Raw genomic sequence first — 21976 nt, forward strand, 5'->3', positions numbered from 1 at the left:
TGTGCGCGGTTGTGTTTGTTTGTTATTTGGATAGACCAACTCACAGAGTGTGACGCTATTACCCCAGTTTACAGATGAAGAAACAGAACCGGAAAGACTGAGAGACTTGCCCAAGTGGAAAAGCCATCTCTCAGATACCTGCCCTCTGATTTCAAGCCTGTTCCTCCTTTTGCTCAACACAACCACCTGCCTGCAACAACATAATTGGATCTGACCATCCAGGTCCTCCTAAAGAGTCCCACTGGACTTGGAATCCACCTTCCAAAAGTGAACTTCAGGGACTGGTCTTCCTGTTGCCTTGCTGTCCTTCTATAGCACATCTGCTCTATGCTGCCTTCAGTTCCAATGAATGTAAGCTCCGATTTCATGTAAGGATAGGAGATTGCACCTTCTGGAGCCAGCCACCTAGAAATGAAGGGTCATTTCTCACAATCCCATATCATCTAATCCAAATCCACCAACACCACACCCTACCCAGCACCATGCCATTCTCTCCACCTCTGTGCACACACGATGGGCACTTTCTCTTCCAGTGGAAAGGAAGTACGCTTTTGGGCAGAATGGTTTGACCAGAGGTGAGAAGTCATTGAGTTGACAGCAAAGAACTGCTTATTTGCACCAAATAACTTAGAATCACTGCTCTTTCACAACTGGAAATGATTGTTTGTGTTCCACACCAGACAGATTTATCAAACCACCTCATTTAGTTTTAAGAATAAATCTTAAAAAAAATTTTGTGTGTATAAAGTTACTTCCAACATTTACTCTAAAAGGAAATATTGGAGCTATAAAAATTCAAGGATTTATTTAAATTTTGATAACTTTTTACTCTTGAGTGAAGAATGTTTTATAGACAGGGGACTCTAAAAGGAAGGATAGACTCACCGAGAAGAATGTCATTTTCACAATGGCCCTAAAAGTTCAGGTCACTGTGAGGAGATATAAGGACATGGAAGTCACAAGTTCTACCCTCAAGAAGTCTGTGTAAAACATAAAACATAGGGCTTCCCTGGTGGCGCAGTGGTTGAGAGTCCACCTGCCGGTGCAGGGGACACGGGTTCGTGCCCCAGTCCGGGAAGATCCCACATGCTGCGGAGCGGCTGGGCCCGTGAGCCATGGCCGCTGAGCCTGCGCGTCCAGAGCCTGTGCTCTGCAACGGGAGAGGCCGCAACAGTGAGAGGCCCGCATACTGCAAACAAACAAACAAACAAACATAATCCTTGCCCCCCCACAAAATGAGTATAGACATGGGAAAATTAGAATAGTGCCAAATTGAGCGCTATCACCCCGAGAAGAGCCAGCTAAAAGTATCACAGTGATTGGGATTTGGTTTGAATGAATCAAGACGTTTGGATAAAAGAGCTGGAGGTGAATTCACAGACCACTAGGACTGAAGAGAAGCAGCCAGAAAAGTCAGTCTACCCTCTTTAGTGTAATAAATATGGAGACTAAGCCCTCGAGAGATTGACTTATTCAGCACTTTGTATTTGACTAAGTAGGTAACTAGTTAACTTCCAATGACTTAGCAGTTGAAGTTGAGCTGAGACTAGAAGCCAGTCTTGAGGCTCTCTGCCCACTTCTCCTTCCTCTAGCAGACTCAGGCAAGGAGGCCTTGAGAAGTTGGCACATCGAGTGAGTGGAAAAGGGCCCCAGGCTTCCCCGTGGTGGCAGGAAAGATTAGAGGGCAACCTGGGCCAGGCTGCTGTGTTAACTTCTGATTCGGGGGGAATGACTGATCCTCAGTCACTGGCCCAAAACACCCACATGTTTTCTGGACTGGTTAGACTGGACTAGTTTGCATTGGATGGGCTTGCACAGAGTCGAATCAATTTGACTTAAATCGAATTGAAAGCTGGAAGACTACTGAGGATCCCGGTTGTGTTGCATCTCCTCAGATTCTTCCCCTTAACAAGAACCCTAAAAAAAAAAGGGTCAGGGTTAGTGTTAGGGTTGGTCAAGCTCTAGCAGAACCAGCCCTAAGTATTCATGACTTGACCTATAGGGCAAGTCACTGCATGAAAGCAATGTGTTCCTGAAAGGTCAATATATTTTTAAGGGATATTTATGAGGAATTCTTTGGAAAATAAAGGGTCCGTCTGCCAAAATAAAACATAAATTATCCATTTGCCAAGTTGACGGTTGGTATATTGTTTTTTTCTTGAAGAGATATGAGCCTCTATTGGGGCCGACTGATTCATGGAGGAACCAGACATTTTCTAGAGAAGTAGCAGGACAAATCCATGAAGCTCAAAATCAGAGCTCTCAGGGCCTCTCCCTCCTTCTGGATTCAATATCAGGTTGTAGGGAATTTAGGAAGAATTGTAAATGTAATGGAAGGAATGTAAATGGAAGAGGACTCCACAACCTACTGGATTTATACTTTTTTCTCTTTAAAAAAAAATCAAGTCACTCAAGACAGAGATCACATTGAATATCAGAGAGGAAGTCCTACCCCAGAGAAGGATGGAGCCCTCACCCATGCACTGGTGCAATATTCAATCCAAGCCATTATTCAGTATGAAGCTATTCAAAATATTTGGTCTATGTCAATTCTTAAAAGTGAAAGACTACTAAAGAGAATGTTTTTGAAATTTATCCATAAATCCATAACCCTAATACACCTATTATTTTCATTCCTCACATCATATTATTTTCCAATATTTATTTACGTATTTCATTCATAGTGGCAGGGGTAATTCACATCATTACCACAATTTTGTGTTCAACTTCTTTCACTTGCTGTTTTTCCCAGCACTTCTATTTTTGACTTAGATATTACGTTGATCATTGTGAAAGATACACATCATTCTCTCTTATTGACAGTGCCTAATTTTACTTAGCCTTTTCCCCATTGTTGGAACCCACAACCTATGGCCTTGACTCTTTCTTAGAATGGCAGCTCTGCTGGCACACCACTCTCCTTGAAAACTTGACTCAGAGACCATCGCTGTGAGAATTTGCCTGCTCTGCTTGGGGCATCTTATCCCCAGAGCAACAGCTGGTCATGTCCTGATTTAAGCTGCTCTCTAATTGTTTCATATGTTTATTTAGTGTCATTAAAATATTGCTAGCTTCTTGAGATCATGGGGCCAAATCAGTAGCTACGCCAATCAATAGGTAGCACACATGAGCAGAAAAAATGTAACTTATTATCTGATCCTAAGTGAACAAACATTTTCTGTGTGCCTAATATGTGTCAGACACTTCCTAAGCAGAGCCACATCCTTTTCCCATTTATTTCCCATAACAACCCCATGAAGGAGGCATTACTATTCCTAAATTACAAAAAATGGAGAAGAGGACTCAAAGATTAGTTTGACCATCAGGAAAAAAAGCCAGAGGAGTTTTATATCAATTTCTTAAAGTCTAATCTCTTGGGACTTCCCTGGTGGCACAGTGGTTAAGAATCCGTCTGCCAATGCAGGGGAAACAGATTCGAGCCCTGGTCTGGGAAGATCCCACATGCCGCGGAGCAACTAAGCCCATGCACCACAACTACTGAGCCCCCGCGCCACAACTACTGAAGCCGGTGTGCCTAGAGACTGTGCTCTGCAACGAGAGAAGCCACCGCAACGAGAAGCCCGCGCACTGCAATGAAGAGTAGCCCCCGCTCACCACAACTAGAGAAAACCCAGTGCGCAGCAACGAAGACCCAACGCAGCCAACATAAATAAATAAATAAATATATATTTTTGAAAAAAGTCTAATCTCTTAAGATTTAGAACTTTTGAAAGGAATCTTTAATTCTTATGCCAGAAAGGAAAAAACAGCTGTCATGGAAATAACCCTCCCTGATGTTAAATTAAATCACCTGTTGTTTTCTGTGATCCTATACGTATACATGGGGGTTTATTCAAGGTTTTGAATGGTGCTTGACACTTGTTGCCGATGCAGAACAAATGGGAAGTCAAGATAGTGGGATGATGTACTCTAACCAACAAGACTCATTTGTAGGCCCGGCTACTCCTGCTAGAATAATATTGCTGGGAGAATGAAACAAAATAGAGATGGTGAATTCCAAGATCTGAGCTCTCATCAGAAGCACGGACACAGAATATCAAAGCTAGGAAGGATCCTCGAGGTTACCTCTATTTTACAAGTGAAGAAATTAGAAACGTCAACTGACAAACGAAAGGTCCCAGAGAAGTCAGGAAAATGGCACGGTGGAAAACAGATCATCATCATTTCACGAATCTGAACAGCAGGTGAAGGGGCGAGGGGGTTTCCATGTGGCCACGTCACATGGAACAAAGGCTTCTATTTTAAGAGGCCAGCCCTGCACCTGTGCTATCCAGCTGGGCTTGGCAAGAGAAGAAATGAAAACAGGCTTTTTTCACCAGGGGACCGGCATGAGGGTCCAGCTCACAGGTTGCTTAAGCCACAATGGAGGAACGAAATGTTGCTGACGTGTACCCCACAGTGGAACCTTTTCTCCTAAGACTCCCAGTTTCAGTTACTACGGAGCTTTTCCCCATAACACCAAGGGGAAAGTAAGGAAAAGTCAGAGAAAGAGACTTTAATACCCTGGCTGATACAGGGGCTCCCCCAACCGCTGTGTGCTGATTAAGCAGGAGAAATGGGAAACAAGAGAAGGTTCAGCCCAGCCATAGTTAGAGGAAGAGAAGTTAAGAGCCTGCACATGTCCAGAAAAAGGAAATCATTCAATCTTGGAATAAACTGCCAAGAAAAGCAGAAAAATATTTTAAGCATAGTTTTTTCAGCATGGTAATAAAAGTTCAATGGAAAGATTATGGACTTCAGAACAGGCGGACATGACCTTGAATCCAGCTCTACCATAACTTGGGTGACTGGCCTTGAGCAAGTTAGTGACACTCTCAAAACATCAGTTTCCTCGTCCGTAATTTTAAGATACTAACAGAGCACCTCTTTGAAGGTTACTGTAAGAACAGTGACAACATGAAAGCACCTAGTGCGGAGCCTAGGTAAAAGTAACCACTCTTGTTCCTTTTATCAACCTACACACAAGCATTGCTTTACAACTTTCAAGCTCACACGAGATGCTTCACTGCTGTTCCTTCATTTCCGACCATACGCGATCAATCCCAGCCTCAGGGCTCCACTAATGATACAGCAGCCACTCTCTAGCACCCCCCTCCTCTTCTCAAGACACTGTCATTCAAATTCAAAGGATTCTGGGAATTTTAGTTTAAATCATGTCATTAGACCTCCTCGTTCTATCAAAACTTGATGATATAAAACCTGCTGTGTGTAGTTATCAAAATCCACAAACCTATTTCTTGCACAAAAGGTGAAAGAAGCATCATCCAATGGAGGACTAACAAAATCGCCAAAATTTTTGAAGCAACCTCAGAAAATTCCCTGTTAGCTGCCTTACTTAAGGAATGGGTTCTTCTAGTTAAAGTAAATAGATTTTAAAAGATCATGACTGAGGTGAAATCAAACCAGTAGATCTGGTTTCCTCTCTCTAGTAATTTTATTTCGTTGATAACTCAGAAGTCACTTCAGAATCTCCCCAAAAATTACTGTAGTACTATAAAGGGGCAAAATGTTGGCCAATTAAGAAACTCAGAAAATAGCAAATAAATTTGATTTTACGTATTCATACTTCTGAGTATGAATTCATACTTCTGAGGGTGCAAGAGATTCATAAACTACAAAGGGCTTCACGGTTGTAAGGGGTTCCCATGATTATGAATATTGTATGCTTCTGATTCCAGAACTAGGGTATTTTTCTTTTTGTCTGCTCTCCTTTCATAGAAGAGCAAACATCAGGTGCTCGTTACACAGGCTTTAAAACAGTGGACTGGAATCCAAAGATGCGCTGGAGACCCTCCTTAGCACCACTTTGCTAACAACCTAGAGCAAGCCAGTGGGCCCCAGTTTTCCAGTCTGTAGGATGAGCAGGTTGAACTGGGTGTCTGTGAAGTTTCCTTCCACATCTAAGGTTCTACGATTCCTTCATGACAATATGAAGAATTTTCTTTTTTTTTTTTTTTTTGGCGTTACGCGGGCCCCTCACCGCTGTGGCCTCTCCCGTTGCAGAGCACAGGCTCTGGACCCGCAGGCTCAGCGGCCATGGCTCACGGGCCCAGCCGCTCCGCGGCATGTGGGATCTTCCCGGACCGGGGCACGAACCCGTGTCCCCTGCATCGGCAGGCAGACTCTCAACCACTGCGCCACCAGAGAAGCCCAATGTGAAGAATTTTTAAGGTCCTTTCTTTGAACATGACTTGCTAAGTATAATATAGAAATAAATACTTTAATATGAAAAAGAGGCTTTGCAGTATTCCTTTTAGCAAGGATTTTTAAAGTTTCAGCAGATGAAAAGGCATATAATGAGGCATTGCTCTAAGGAACATAACTAGCCAAAGAGAAAGTAAGATAACAGCTCCACCAGAGATGGACTGGGCCCACCATGCAGGTTAACCTATGACCCCCTGATGTGTGGGCCTTGTACCAGGCCTCCAGAGACCTTTTAGGAGCTTATCACCTAAAGCAGGCCCTCACCCACATGGGTGTTGAGAATATGCCTACAGAGTGCAAGAGCGAAAGTAGGAGACCACCCAGATGACATAAACAATGCCGTCAGAAGGAAATAAATTAAATCTAGAAATCCCTGAGTATCCTGGTTTGGGTACCCTATCCAATGAGTCAACACTGGACAAAATTGCCAAGGCAACTGATCTAATTTCCCCTTCATCTGTGCTGGGGATGTAGATTGAGAGATTTCTACCCTCAAATGGCATGTCTTTAATAAGTGGCCTGGGACTTCCCTGATGGCGCAGTGGTTAAAAATCCACCTGCCAATGCAGGCGATGCGGGTTTGATCCCTGGTCCAGGAAGATCCCACGTGCTGCAGAGCAGCTAAGCCCATGTGACACAACTACTGAGCCTGTGTGCTGCAACCACTGAAGCCTGTGCACCTAGAGCCCATGCTCTGCAGTGAGAGAAGCCACCACAATGAGAAGCCTGTGCTCTGCAACGAAGAGTAGCCCCTGCTCGCCTCAATTAGAGAAAGCCCACGTGCACCAATGAAGACCCAACGCAGCCAAAAATAAATAAATAAGCAAGTGGCCTAAGATGGCGATAAAACCTAGTCAAACCACACTGGATTTGAATACAGACTTTTGTACTTGGCTCTGGTTCTGCTCCTGTTCTGCTGACTGCGTCACTTAGTCCAGATAAAGTAAGTCTTAGTAAAAAAATGGGGATAAAAACACCTTATGTCCTACACAGTGTTGAATAACGGTCACACAAACAATGTTTAAGAAAACTCCTGGCAAGCTTATTGTACCCAGTCTTCTGAACAACAGCTCCCAGGGACAGGCACAGAATTCATTTCATAAAAAGCAACATGGTGCCACTTCCTGCCCCACCGGCAACATGAAACAAAACTGTTTTCTCCATGTGTGGTGGGCTCACAGGCATGCTCTCCTTCCTGCCTCCAGGCCGGGCACTTACTTAGTCCTGAATAATTACATGGGTGGGAACAATTTCCCTCAACTCCTTCTTTCTGGAGAGACACCTGTGATCATAGTCAGAAACAGAAAGTCAAAGTCTTCACTTTTTGCTGATAAGGGTTTGTGACCAAAAACTTACAGAATCGTGCTCTCCAAAAAGACCTAATGCCAGACTTGAGGCCTGGAGCTAAGTGGGTTATCTCTGTATTTCTCAGTGAGATAATATCTATAGAATTTAGTGTGTGAAGCTAGACATTCACAGTGAACATACGGGTATTTATGTATGTCTAGGTCTTACTTCACCCTCAAGCCAGGTTTTTTGCTGGCTGTACAGGAGAGATACAGATGTGTATAAATAGACTGTAACATAATTCTCCTATGGTTGAAAATGACACTTGTGAAACACTTAATTGGCATTGTAAATTGGTACGACCTTTTGAAAATAAATTTAGTGACACATATCAGAAGCCACTAAAATCTCATTCCCTTTAACTCAAAAATTTCAAGAAGTCTAAAAACCAACATTAGAAAACTCTTACATGCCCAACAATAGGAGAAGTGGCCAAGGAATTATGGAAAGCCAACTCAGTGAACTAACTTACAGTCATTTGAGAGGAGGCTTCTGAAGTCTGTGCAGCAACATGGAAAACTCAATTAATGAGGCATCTGTAAAGTGTGGAACTCTATATGCCTTACAATTAGCTTTCTGTAAAAATACATGTGCCTACGAACAAAGGCTGGACGTGGACAAAATGCTAAAACTGTTATATTAAGTCCAAATTTGTGAATTTTCTTCCTCCAAAATTTTTGTTATTAGAATATCATTTCTCAATAAGTAATATTTAGGAACAGGAAAATATTGCCAAGATTGCACAGTGGAAGTCAGAAAGAAATCGTTTTGTTTTCAGATTCAAATAGAACTAATACCTCCTGAGCACAAGCTCTGTGCCAGGCCCTGGGCAGATCATTCCCCAGCTGTGAAGATCCTGCCCCAGCACCCAGGGTAAATAAAGCACTGTTATTTAAGCAGACAAACATGAAAGCTTATTGCTTCCTAACAGTTCGGACTAAGTGATTTGAAAGGTTAAATTCTACCAGTTACAGCAAATAATTCTCAGGATCTGAAATTATCCTTTATTGTCAAGTGACACGTGAACTATAAAAATAGGTTCAGTCATTCTGGATTGAGAACTGAAAATACTTTAGGTTTAGACGATTGTCTAAAATAAATTACCAAGGGTATGTTTGGGTGCAGATGCATGCTTTAGTCAATTAAGTTGCTTCTCTCTAATTTCTCACATCCATTTGTCTAGTTCCATTCTTGAAAGTACTTAAAAAGGTAGAAATAGGTTAATGAAAAACACTAAAGGGCATCAAGTATTTTACTGAAAAGTTTTCCATTTGATTGTTAAAAAGGTAATCCATGAACTTGGCAAAACACTCATACAGTACAAAAGAAAAATCATGGGAAATAATTCTCTCTCCACCACTCCATATCCCCCAGACTAATAAATTTTTAATAAAATATTTTAGTTCTCAAGTAGGTTTTTTAATAAAAGTGGACTGAAACCAAAAACTGGAATGTTAGAAAAGACATAACAAGAAGTGAGACCTCAAGGTACGTGTTGTATAAACTCTCCTTACGGAGCAAACTAATTTTTGAACTACTTCCAAAACCAATACTTCTGGAATTCTTTTAGAATTTTCCTTACTATAAAAATTCAAGTTATCAAAGTGTTAATTATTTTAATTACAGAAAAGTATTCAAAAAATAAGTTCTAGAATTCAGTCTCTTATTTGGATAAATATTTGGGGTCATTTACTCATTTACATTATTTATATCTGGTATACAAAAATGAGATGATCCACTGAGGTTCCTATGGATAGGGGTACACAGAAAATATATTTTGCCCCATGAAATGAATTTATAATTAATGAGAGTGGAGGGATAAATTAGGAATTTGGGATTAATAGATATACACTACTATATATAAAATAAACAGCAAGGACCTACTGTATACCACAGGGAACTATACTCAATATCTTGTAATAACCTATAATGGAAAAGAATCTGAAAAAAAAAATATATATATATATATATATGTATAACTGAATCACTGTGCTGTACACCGGAAACACTATAAATCAACTATACTTCAATTTTTTAAAAAGGAACAAAAAGAAAAAATTATAATTAATGAGTACTTGCCATAATTAAAAACAAAAATCTACAAGGTTACTTAGAGAAAGATTCCTCTTTTCTCCTCAAAACTTTTAAACATAAATGTAAAAATACTTATGCATACATCTTATATAACAGCAATCAATTTTAGGAAGATGAATGCATTGAGGTGAATTTTATTGTATGTGAATTATATCTCAATAAAAAATAAGAGTGCATTAAATAAAACCCAAGAAAATTGTACTTGAGAGAAAGGAGCTGATCTAAGCCATCAGCCCAGAGGACCCAGCTCTCAGCTCTGCAAAGTACCCCAAGAACTTCCCAGATCAACATTTACAAGCATTATCAGCCTGGATTCATGCTTAATCAGAGACTCAACTTTTCATGCCTAAAATAGTTTACGTTGATGAAACTTTGCTTATTTTTCCCAATTAAAATTGCATCTACCAGTTAAGGGAAAAGAATTTCAAAAAGAATATATATATATCTGAATCACTTTGCTGTACACCTGAGACGAACACACTGCAAATCAACTATACTTCAACTTAAAAAAAAATAAAACTAAAAAAAAAAATTGCATGTCACCCTCTTAACACTTACTCATTGTATTTTGCTTATGCAATCTCTTTAATTACATTTCACCAAAGCAATCTTTTCCTCAGAGAAGTTTTAACTCATTTCCCAAAACAGAAACGCATAAAGTTGTAAAGCATTCTATACTTCCACCTCACTGGACCTCCCTTGGATTTTCCAACACACACACACACACACACACACACACACACACACACACACACACACACACACACACACACACACACACACACACACACACACAGAGCCTGGGTGGGACTCCAGGGCCCAGCTCTTACCCCAGAGTTTCTGCACAGGCAGCAGGTTGGCAGCACTCACTGTGGGAGCCCTAGTGGCAGCCCAGGGCAGCTCCTGATGGGGCTGCAGGTGCCTTCATTATCAGAGACCTGCTACATTTTTACAATGTCCACTATTCAGAATTTGACCCCTTCTCCTCCGGGGAAGCTTCCCCACTCCCTAGAGCAATCTCCTGTGACCCCTGGGGACCTGTATATAGGTGTCCAGAGAAGATCATCTGCCTGAAGAGGTCATGGAGTTGCTTCGGGAAGGCAGGAATCCCAGCCCAGCCCAGCCCAGCCTGCACTTCCAGCCATGAGAAAGCTCTGTGTACCCCGGGGAACAGGCAAAGATAAAGGTTAGGTGAACAGAGGTACCTTACTGTCAAGGTACTCATGTTGACCGCCAAAAAAAGTCCTCTGGCCACTCAGTAATGCAGCTCGAACTACTTTTGGCATTTCGCTGGTTAAGCAGCCCAAGCTGGTCTACCAGAATCAGTCACTTGAGGTGAGACAGTTTGAAGAAACAGCAGAAACTGCAAAATATGGAGCCTTGCACACAGCAATTTCAGGTCCACACTCAAGGAAACGCCACGATGGATTCATACAGCATTTACTGTTATATGACATCTAGGGTTGAGAGTCTAACCAGTGACCACTGGCACCTCCAGGAAAGTCTCTTTAGGCCAAGCAAAATCAGTACAGTGGGGCTCAAGGTTCAACGGACACATGTGCCAAACACCCCAAAGGGACAACGAAAGTCCCTCCAGTTCCAGCGGTGCCTGTCTTGGCTTTCTCATGAATCTTGGCAATAGCTTGTCTAAAATGGAAGCGAGGGGCAGCTCTGAGACAGAGGCCTGAAAGAGACAAATCTCTTGGGGCCAGGCTAGTCAACAGAACAACTCTCCCCTAGGGTCCCACTCTGCAAGGGCCGCCGGAAACCCCAGCCTGCCAGCCAGCCTGTGCGCTGGGCTGGCGTGCCCCCTGCTGGCTGCCATGAAGAGAGAACATCCAGCGCTAGGAGGAGCGCTCACTAAAGCCTGGAGCTTAATGAAAGAGACCCAGTATCTAAAACGCTGTTGTTTGACTGCATCACATCCATCCTTATGTACGTATTATCTTCGTAAGAATATCTGGCATCTCCCCTGAATATACTCACCATTGTTTTTAGTAATATTGTTTGGGTTCTTTAGAAAACACAAAAAAAACATGAAAGTAAAAGTCATATATAATTCCATCAGCAAAATATTAATTTGAACATCATTTAATAGGCACAATTTTCATCTAGTGGAGATCACGCTCCATCTACTGTCCCAGGCTCCACCGCCGACTGACTTCGGCTGGTTGGCGGATGGGAGGCACTGGCAAAAGCTTAGAGAGTGGGAATTAGGGTTAAAGCAAGGGCTTAGTCCCTCTCTGCTTCGGGGAGGAATTTTCCAGCAGTGGCTACATCTCCTCTGTGGTCCTAGCTTCTAACAAGTGCCCAGTTTCTGGGTTCTGGTAACACCACGTCCTCCAGCCCTGGGAGTGCAGTGGCCTGTGGCTGTCACTCATCTCTGAGTTGCTTTAACATAAGGATTGATTCTCTGCCCTTCCACCTCCTGTGAAGCATTTCCCATAATGAGTTCCCTTTGTCTGAAATGCCTAGAGTGGTTTACTTTTCTGACAAGGTCATGACTGACATATGTCACTCACATCTATAATTTTTGGTTAATTTATCCCTCAATATTATTCTATAAAGTTTTTCTGGTATCTTTCACTATTTACGAAACTTTCTTAATGGCTGCATAATATCTCATGACATCACACCTTAACTCATTTGTGTCATTCAAATTTCTAATGTTTGCTAGGTTATAACATTGGTATGAACATCTTTGTACATAAATTTCTATTTACATTTATAAGTATTTGATCAGACTAGATTCCTGGATGCAACTAAAAAGGATTGATTCATTTGAAGATTCTTGGTAAATATTGCCCCAAAATCCCCAGAAAGAAAGATTAGACCAGTTTTCAATCCTACCAGAGGTCTAAAGAGAGCTTGTCTCACCTTGCCCTCTGCAACACTGATTACCTTATTTGCTAATTTTATAAGCAAAAAAAAAAAAAAGGCATCTGGTGGTTACTGTTTTATCTTAGATGTGTTTTGTTTTTGTTGTTAGTGAGGTAGAACTTTTTAAATTTAGTTTATTTTATTTATTTTTGGCTGCATTGAGTCTTCGGTGCTGTGTGCAGGCTTTCCCTAGTTGCGGCGAGCGGGGGCTACTCTTCATTGTGGTGCGCGGGCCTCTCACTGCGGTGGCTTCTTTTGTTGTGGAGCACAGGCTCCAGGTGTGTGGGCTTCAGTAGTTGTGGCATGCGGGCTCAGTAGCTGTGGCTCACGGGCTCTAGAGCACAGGCTCAGCAGTTGTGGTGCATGGGCTTAGTTGCTTCGCGGCATGTAGGATCTTCCGGGACTAGGGCTCAAACCCATGTCCCCTGCACTGGCAGGCGGATTCTTAACCACTGAGCCACCAGGGAAGCCCCAGTGAGATAGAACTTTTTTGGGTGTTTATTAGCCATGTGCTTTTCCTCTTTGGTAAATTATCTATTTTACTATTTTACTGTACAGTCCTTACTGATTTTCTTATTGATTGGAGTATCAGGCAGAGTTCTTAGATATAAACAACAGAAGTTGGTTCTGGCTAAATTAGGCAGAAATGGGATTTATTTACAGGGTATAACGCAGCTCCAAAACGGATGGGAAAACTGAAAAATTAGGTTTAGAAAATAGAACCAAGGGTACCTGACACACTGGAAATATGGCCAAGATCTAACCGTAAAATGGTCTGAATAAGATGCTATATTGTTTTTGTTACCCTGAATGTCATTCCTGGCCTTACTGCCACCCACCACTGAATTCTGGATGCCGCCGGCAGAAGAACATCGTGTCTATTTCTCCACCTCTGTGAATCTGGGCTGGCATTTTGACTCGCTTTGAGCAATATAAGTGAGAGAGACATTGTACAATGTCTGAGAAAGCCTTCCAGCTTCCACATAAACACTCCTTCCTGGAATCCAGCCACCATGCTGTTAGGAAGCCCAAGACGGCCCAGGGAGAGTGAGCGGCCCAGGCATCTCCCAGACATTCCAGCCTCTGCCAAGCTTCCCCAGCTGCAGCCACATACAACAGTGATGAGCCATCCCCAGCAAGCTCTGCTCAATTTGCAGGACTGAGCAAATGAACGGTGGTGGTGGTTTTAAGCTACTACACCTTGAGGTGGTTTACTATGCAATAGATAGCTGGGACGCTGCCTTAAGGTTCAAGCCTTGGGCAGGGGCAGCCCACTGATCAAGCCTCAGTCCATGCCCTAGGAGCCAGGGAGTAGGAAGAATAGACATTTCAGCTGTGGTAGAAAGGGCAAGACATGCCTCACATCAAGTTCCCACAGTGAGGAATTCCCCAGATATATATAGGGGGTTCAGATGCTGGAGAAGGGGGAAAAAAAAAAAATCTGCTAAACTCAGTACGTGCCTTTTATCTGCCTCTGCATATCTGCCTTTTATATATTGATCTTCCTCTACATTGATGATTGTGTCTCCTTCCCAAGAATCCTATTTCTTACTTCCACTTTATATCTCATCGTGTTTGGGGGGTTCCTAAACAATGGATCATTTTAACGGAAACACTTTGAAGGTAACTGGATTTAGGAAGCGCCAAAGTTCCTGCCCCCAGGGTAACTAGTGACGCTCAGAAAAAGTACCCACATGATATAGACCATTTCCTGGCATCTTGTACAACCCAGACTTGCTGTGTCCTGAAACTGTAAAGAAAACATTCTACCAGCCTTTAAAAAAAAACACAAAGTCTTCAAATAAACTGGGAAGCCCTTCTGAACATTTTCTATAGACTCATCACTGATTTCTCCGGCCCAGACTCTGCCTTGTTCATCCCACCCTCCTCCCTGCCGCCAGCAATGACGGACCCTAAGTCTCCGCTGCCTAAATCCCCCACTGTCAGAATTAAGACCATAGTCCACTGCTGTGGTGAACATGGCCCTTCAGTAAGTGGTTTCTGCCTTCCCTTCTCTCAGCTCCTCCCCAAAGCCACCATCACCTGTCACCCATACAGAGCTCCTCGAGTTTATCCGTACCCACCAGGTCCTCACTAACCCTTGCCTTTGCACATTCTGTTCCCCCTCCATGGAATGCTTCTTTCCACTCTTCCCCCACCCACCACTGCCTACCTGGTGGTCTTTTACTCTTCCTTCAAGATTCAGCAGCTAGAACAACCACTTTAAAAAGTCACTAAAATATAAACAGTAAAAAAGAAAACAGAAAACAGAGGAATTAGAACAGTAGGCTTTAAAATTTATTTAAATCGAAAGAAGGAAGTACAAACAGACAAGGAGATAACAAAAAACATACATTCACACAAAAACTTGTACATCACTGTTCACAGCAGCATTACTCATAAAAAGTGGAAACAACCCAAGTGTCTATCAACTGACGAATAAATTAAATGTGGCATATTCATACAAGAGTATTCAGCATAAAAAAGAATGAAGTATCGATACACGCTCTAAGAATGAACAAGAACTGAAAACGTTATGCTAAATAAGACACAATGAGATCATATATTGTATGACTCCATTTATATGAAATTACAGAAGAGGCAAATCTATAGAGACAAGAAGTGAATTCATGGGACTTCCCTGGTGGTGCAGTGGTTAAGAACCCACCTGCTAATGCAAGGGGACGTGGGTTTGAGCCCTGGTCTGGGAAGATTCCACATGCCGTGGAGCAACTAAGCCCGTGCACCACAACTACTGAGCCTGCACTCTAGAACCCATGAGCCACAACTACTGAGCCGGCGTGACACAACTACTGAAGCCCACGCACCTAGAGGCCGTGTTCTGCAACGGGAGAAGCCACCGCAACGAGAAGCGCACGCACCACAACGAAGAGTAGCCCCCGCTCGCCGCAACTAGAAAGCCCACACGCAACGAAGACCCAATGCAGCCAAAAATAAATAAATAATTTTGAAAAAAGAGGTGAATTCATGGTTGCCTGGGACTGGGGGGTGTGGGTGGGAGGCACTGAGGGGAAACAGGGAGTTGCTGCTAATGGACAAGGGGTTTCTCTTTGGGTTGCTGGAAATGTTCTAGAATTGTAGCGACAGCTACACAACTCTCTGAATATACTACAAACTGAACTGTACACGTTAAGTGGGTGAATTGTATGGTATGTGAATTATATCTCAATAGAGCTGAAAAAACTTTTTTAAAGATACAACTAAATGACCACCTAGCCTACGAGGCTTTCCCTGACTTTCCCGAGCAGAACACACACATATACTCACACATCTCGATAATCCTACGTGGTACTTCACAGGGGCACCTAAAATTATTGTAACAATGTTTTCTTTCAGCAAATTCCAGAACAAAAGTTGGCAAGCCATTTTAAGAAAAATTTTATTATGGAAAATATCACACATCCAAAAGCAGAGAGCAGTGAACCCCATGTACCTATGACTCAGTTCATTGTTTCCCCATCCTATGCGCCCCCTAATTATTTTCAGCAAGCTATTTTTGCACGTCCCAATGCTCTTCATTGTGAGGCCCACGGAATCTAGAAAATATAAGCCCACAGCAGTCTAATGAGAATAAAACATTCGAGTGCTTTACGTGACAATAAGTGCTCCAGGCACTTGGCATGAATTAATTCATTTGATCCTCAAAATTACCCTAAAAGGTAACATTTTTATAGCCATTTTACACTGAGGAAATCAAGGCTTATGAGTGAAATAACTTATCCAAAAGTTAGTAAGTGCAAGAATGGAATTCCAAACCAAGGTTACTATCTTAATCATACTTACCTCTCTCAGCAAAAACAGTATACCTCAACTAAAATAATCATTTAACTCAGAAGCTGAAGGAATGGTATTCTCTTTCCTGGAGTTAAGGCCACTTATAAGGTCAAAAAAGTCATCTGCTTGACGGGAATTCCCTGGTGGTCTGGTGGGTAGGACTCCACACTCCTAATACAGGAGGCCCGGGTTCGATCCCTGATAGGGGAACTAGATCCCACTTGCATGCACAACCGAGAGTCAACATGCCGCAACTAAGACCCAGCACAACCCAGATAGATAGATAGACAGATAGATAAAGAGATGCCAAAAAAAAAAATTGGGGCAACTGAGTGGAGCCCCTGGGGCGCCCTCTATTTGACTCAATGCTCTGTGGGCTTTAAAAAAAATCTAGGGCCACAGGAGAACCCAGGCTTACTCCTGTGAATCAAAGGAGGCTTTAAAAAGCCAGAACAAGGACAACACCAGAGCTCCACTTGAATTCTAGAACCTTGTTCCCCAATCCTATAGTCACTATTGAGAACCTGAAATGTGCCTAGTCCAAAATGAGATGTACCGAAGTAAAACATATATGATATTTTGAAGACTTAGTAAAAAAAAAGAATGTAAAGTATCAACTATGTGTTAAAATAGTAATATTTTGGATTTGCTGGGTTAAATATTTTATTAAAATTAATTTGTCCTGTTTGGGGGTTTTTTGTTTTTTTTTAACCTTTTTAGCGTGGCTACTAGGACATTGAAAATAGCATATATGTGTCTCACATTTCCACTGGGCAGTGCTGTTCTCGACCATACCTGTACTGCCCTGGGTGCCAGCTCCCTGCGGGCTCTCGCCTTGTGAATGCTTCCACAAGTTCACAAAGAAACAGGAGGCAGCACCACTGGCACAGGAACATGGGCCAAGCAGAGCTAAACTCAGATCAGAGCTCTAATCTGAATTGAACTCATCAGAGACTGGAGACTGGCCTAACACTCCACTAAGAACAGCTTCTGAAATAAAATGAGGATGCGTGCCACTCTCCTATTTGCAACTCAGGTTGGAACACCCTTGAATCTGGGAAGTCCCTCCAATGTGTTTCTGTCATCAGGGAGACATTTGGGGGTCTTATTGCCCATGGGCTGAAGCTGATAGAGATGCAGGCAGCCAGGGCTTCCATTCCCAGAGAAGCTGCTTCCTCTCCCACCTTGCTGCCGAGCAGAGATGTTCTCAGTGATGGAGTTTCAACACTGAATCAGGCTGCATAATGCATTGTCCACAGAACCCTGGGGGGGCCTTTGCAGGGAAGACCTTTCCCTTCCCCTCTGGATTCCACCTTACCACACTGCCCTCATTAACCATCACATTTCCATCCCTCTCAAAGCATCATGAAAGACGTTTATTTGCAGAGGTCAACTTGGGCACATTTGAATGCGAGGCTATATTGGAGTGTTTTGCTGTCCTGCAATACAAGCTGGTTACTAAAAAAGCAAAGGCACTGAACCTGTGTCAAAAACATCATCTGATCACTGGGTTAGTGGAGAGTGAAGGCTGATGCAATCCTAAATCTGGCTGCATCCGCTGCTAGGTGGGACAGGAAGCGAGCAAACTTCATGGCACCAACGAAGTCTTTGAAGGCTAGAGTCACATCATAGGGTATCTGTGGCCTGACTCTTCCATCCCAGTGCCCAGGACACTGAAAGTACTCAGTACCTGTTAACCAAAGGGAAGGGAAGAGTAGCTCATAGAACACTCAGGTCTCCAGATCCTGGGGTCAGAAGATCCTGGGGAAGAGAAATGCAGCCCCTGACAGCTGGGAACTGGCCAGGCTCTAGAGCCCAGTCTTGGTGTCGCTAAGAGCTGGCCTGGCACCCCACAGCAAGGCTGCTGTGTTCTCCTGTGCATCATAAACAACATCACAGAACACCATCAGACAAAGTCACTGTGACTGTGAGGACAAACACGAGATGACTCCGTAATCATTTCATGTCTCCATAAAAGAGACAACGAAGGAACGTCATCCAAACCACAAACAGGACCAGACAGCCCCTCCCCTGGCTATTGAGTGACTGCTGTCGATCCCAACTTTAGCCTCACTCCGTTCTTCTTACCTTCACAGTAAAAATTAAGACGCCCGATCACAGAATTCTCCTTTTTTTTTTTTTTGCGGTACGCGGGCCTCTCACTGCTGTGGCCTCTCCCGTTGCGGAGCACAGGCTCCAGACGCGCAGGCTCAGCGGCCATGGCTCACGGGACCAGCCGCTCCGCGGCAGGTGGGATCTTCCCGGACCGGGGCACGAACCTGTGTCCCCTGCATCGGCAGGCGGACTCTGAACCACTGCGCCACCAGGGAAGCCCTCTCCTGCTTCTTGATGACATCCATTCCAGTACAAAGCCCTCCCCCAAAGCCCCAGGCATAAGCCTAAATCCTCTAAGTCCTAACACCCTTGGACAGACTCCCCATGGCATGTGACATCCTTCACTCAATGGGTCAATAAAACCAATTTTGTTCAACTACACATTCTGAAGAGTCTTTGGCTACAGGGAACTGACAACCCTTAGCCATAAACATCCTCCCCAGGCTAGCAGTGCCTATGGTTGCCACTGTGCGTATATCTTGGAAAGGGGAGAAAGGAAACAAGCATGGGAGGAGAGAAAATCAGTGATGGCATTAAGGACCAGCTCCTACAAGGGCCTTCCCACAGCCGACCCTAGGTTGTACAATGTCCTGCTCCTTTCTCCCGTTAAAAGAAAGCTCATTAGAGAACAGAAATTTATTAATAGTATAGGATTACCCATGAGTCTATACACATACAGACATACACAATAAACCATTCACTAACTTCAGTACTTTAACAAATTACAAATTACTTGTGATTCAAGTTACAAATGATGGATACAACAATTAAGAACACCAACCCTTCAGAGTCCTACAACCACCTGCAACTATGAGCCAGAAAAGCCTGGCCTGCTTTCCAGTGTATGACCTGAACAAGTTACTTAAACTGAGCCCGTTTCCCACTCCGCCAATGAAAAGAACAGACACCACCAAGTTGCTGTGAGACAACAGGCCAAAGGCCCAGGTCAGCACCTGCACACAGTGAGGACAGGTAGGGCTCTGTCACCAGTCTCACCTGATAACTTTTCCTACCTCGTGGCCCCTCCTCCTTACTGTGCTGACAATTCCTCTGTCAATCTGTCTCGCCCCAAAGGCTGGAAGCAGCTGGAGCACAGGAGGTGTCTCGTCTCTGTCCCCACCCTCCCCCGCCCGGGCCCCCAACTACTCCCCACTAAGAACTGGCACGTGATGGGGACTTGATTGAAAAACACTTGATGATTGAAGAGTATCAAAACTTGATGAGCTCTAGCTGAAACCAAAGTAGAATCGATCTGATTCAAATCCAAGTGATTGTTTTTCCCCTTTGATGTCTCCCAGAAAGGCGGCAGCTTAACTTGGTTATAAACTTTTCCCAAACACCGGACTTGCAGCTTGCCCTGTGCCCCTCCAACGGATCACAAGCCTGCAAATTGTGTCCATCCAACAAGATCACATTTACTAACAACTTTATTGAAGAAACTTTAATCAAAATTGACCTCTAGAACAAACTGCTGTATGCGTACCTGAAGCACAGCAGGTGTTTTTTTCTTCTTCACGAGAAGAAAAACCTCACATTCACACTTAAGGGAACTGCAGTTGGGTCACAGGTGTGAAGGTGTATGAAAGTCTCTGAGGATTTACACGTACTGTGGAGCGTGCAGGCGTTTTTCAGAAGCCCAGTTTAACTTTGTTTATCTTTATGCCTTTATCTTTATGCCTTTATCTTTATGAATTTAATCCAAGAGCTTTAAAGGATCATTCCAAAAATCAGTTCTATCAAAAGTTTTCTCAGCTAAGACCTAGTGCCCATTTTGTGCAAAAATTACCTATCACCCAGACCAAAAGAGTCTTGGAGAAAAATAAAGCGCTCCTAACAATAGGTCTCCTAACAATGTGTGAGGCAACTATTTTTAATCAGCACCTTAAGAGTAAAGAAGAGAAGGAATTCAGCAAAGAAAGCCTCGTCAGTGCTCAGTCCTGATTGATTGACTTTTTTCCTGCAACTTGATTTCGCAGGAATTCCAATGCCACTAAGTTTGGCAGCTATAATCCAAGCTTCAGAACAGAGGCCAAGGCGAGTGAAATGACTGTCTAAGGATCGTGCGAAGTCAGCACATGGCGGGGGGGAATCAGGGCTCTCCGCACAAACACCTTTGCAACAGGATGGATTCCCGAGTCCCATCTAGAATCATCACTGAGCTGACCACAGCCTTTCCGTTCCCATCGGAGGCTTTCTGGACGGTTCACTGCTCGTTAGGCACACTGCGAAGATTACAGACCGGGAGAACACAGAGAAAAGTCAGGTTACCCACTTTACTGCTTTTCAGCTTCCAGGATCGAAAGTCTGACCGGTGTGAAACTTGGGGATAATTTGTGACTTTTGTTCAGCTGTGTCATCCTCTATTAATAAAGAAAACTAATGTCTTATTTGACAGAGGTCTCTGGAATAAAACTGACATCAAGCTCTCTCAGAAATAAAGGTAATATTTGTCTACTCTTTGGCTCAAGATTGCTTGAGTGAATTCTACCCCTTATCAAAGATCCGATGTAAAGTGGGTGAGCAAAACTGATTCCTATTTTACTGCAAAACTGACAAAAATTCTATAGTAAAGACAAACAGTCAAAACGGCACCATACTGTTTTATTTCAACCTTCAAACAATATAAAGAGGTAACAACTTCTGATGCCGAACCATGCAAATAACAATAAAGAAAAAAAATATTAACGACGAAAAGACAATCATTTAAAGGTGTTTCACAGCAGTGCTTTGGCAGTACTGGCAAGTACTTCCAGCCAATGGCTTCCAACAAGAGGGGTCTGAATGAACCCCCTGTTCTCGGCAAAAGAGCCCCCGTATTTTCCCCCTGGTGGTCTACACACTCTGAGTCACACACACCACACCCCTACGCTCACCGGATTTCTGTCATTCACATCTTACAACACGTAACTACGCACTGTGCGTCTGTACACAACAAAAACGAAAAATAAAACAGTGTGGTAGAAAAGTAAACAAACTCCAGTGTTTCCAGTAAGGCATCAGGGAATCGCTGCTGGCTGGGCCCTTCATCTCACCAGTTTAAAGAAAAGTTTGATTTACATTTCTCAGCAAACCCAATATTCAGAGGCTTCACCGTAACCAGCAGGCTCAAGGTAAAAGTTTAAAAGACAGTCCTCCTTTTTTTTGGTAAATGTTTCATATAAAACATGAAATCAAGTTCTACTTTATAAAAAAACAACTAAGTATTTTTAATAGTAAAAATATATATGTTTATATTTCTCTTTTTAAAAAGACATTTAATAACAATACTTCAGAAGACCAGATTTAACCCTCAACCCCCCACCCTGCCAAGTGTCCACCTGGCACAGATACATTAAGGCAAAGGCTCCTGGAGAGGCATGTCCGCCTCGGCGGCGGGCTGGGGACACAAGGGGAACACACTCCGCTCCTGCAGGGCCAGTTTAGAAAGGCTTCTCCCTCATGTTCACCGAGCCGTCCTGCATCCCAAAGTAGACTCTCTCCGCCATGTTGATGAACAGGCCCGTGTCCACCACGCCTGCAG

General features: G+C 43.2%; 1 protein-coding gene across 8 annotated transcripts in view; it reads right to left on the reverse strand.

Moving 5' to 3' along the window:
- The window catches only part of RPIA (ribose 5-phosphate isomerase A), a 162688-nt gene that overhangs the window by 110799 nt on the left and 29913 nt on the right, over positions 1-21976 (reverse strand). For 2 of the 8 annotated variants that reach the window (XM_033838018.2, XM_033838016.2), the window contains one exon: positions 21040-21970. The exons of the other annotated variants lie outside the window; for them this stretch is intronic. In XM_033838018.2, coding sequence (XP_033693909.1) covers positions 21899-21970 — 72 coding nt within the window. In that variant the 3' untranslated portion in view covers positions 21040-21898. Of the gene's footprint in view, positions 1-21039; positions 21971-21976 lie in introns of those variants that run through there. 8 annotated transcript variants of the gene reach the window in all.

Source organism: Tursiops truncatus, chromosome 14 (assembly GCF_011762595.2).
Source record: "Tursiops truncatus isolate mTurTru1 chromosome 14, mTurTru1.mat.Y, whole genome shotgun sequence".
NCBI classification, from domain to species: Eukaryota; Metazoa; Chordata; class Mammalia; order Artiodactyla; family Delphinidae; genus Tursiops; species Tursiops truncatus.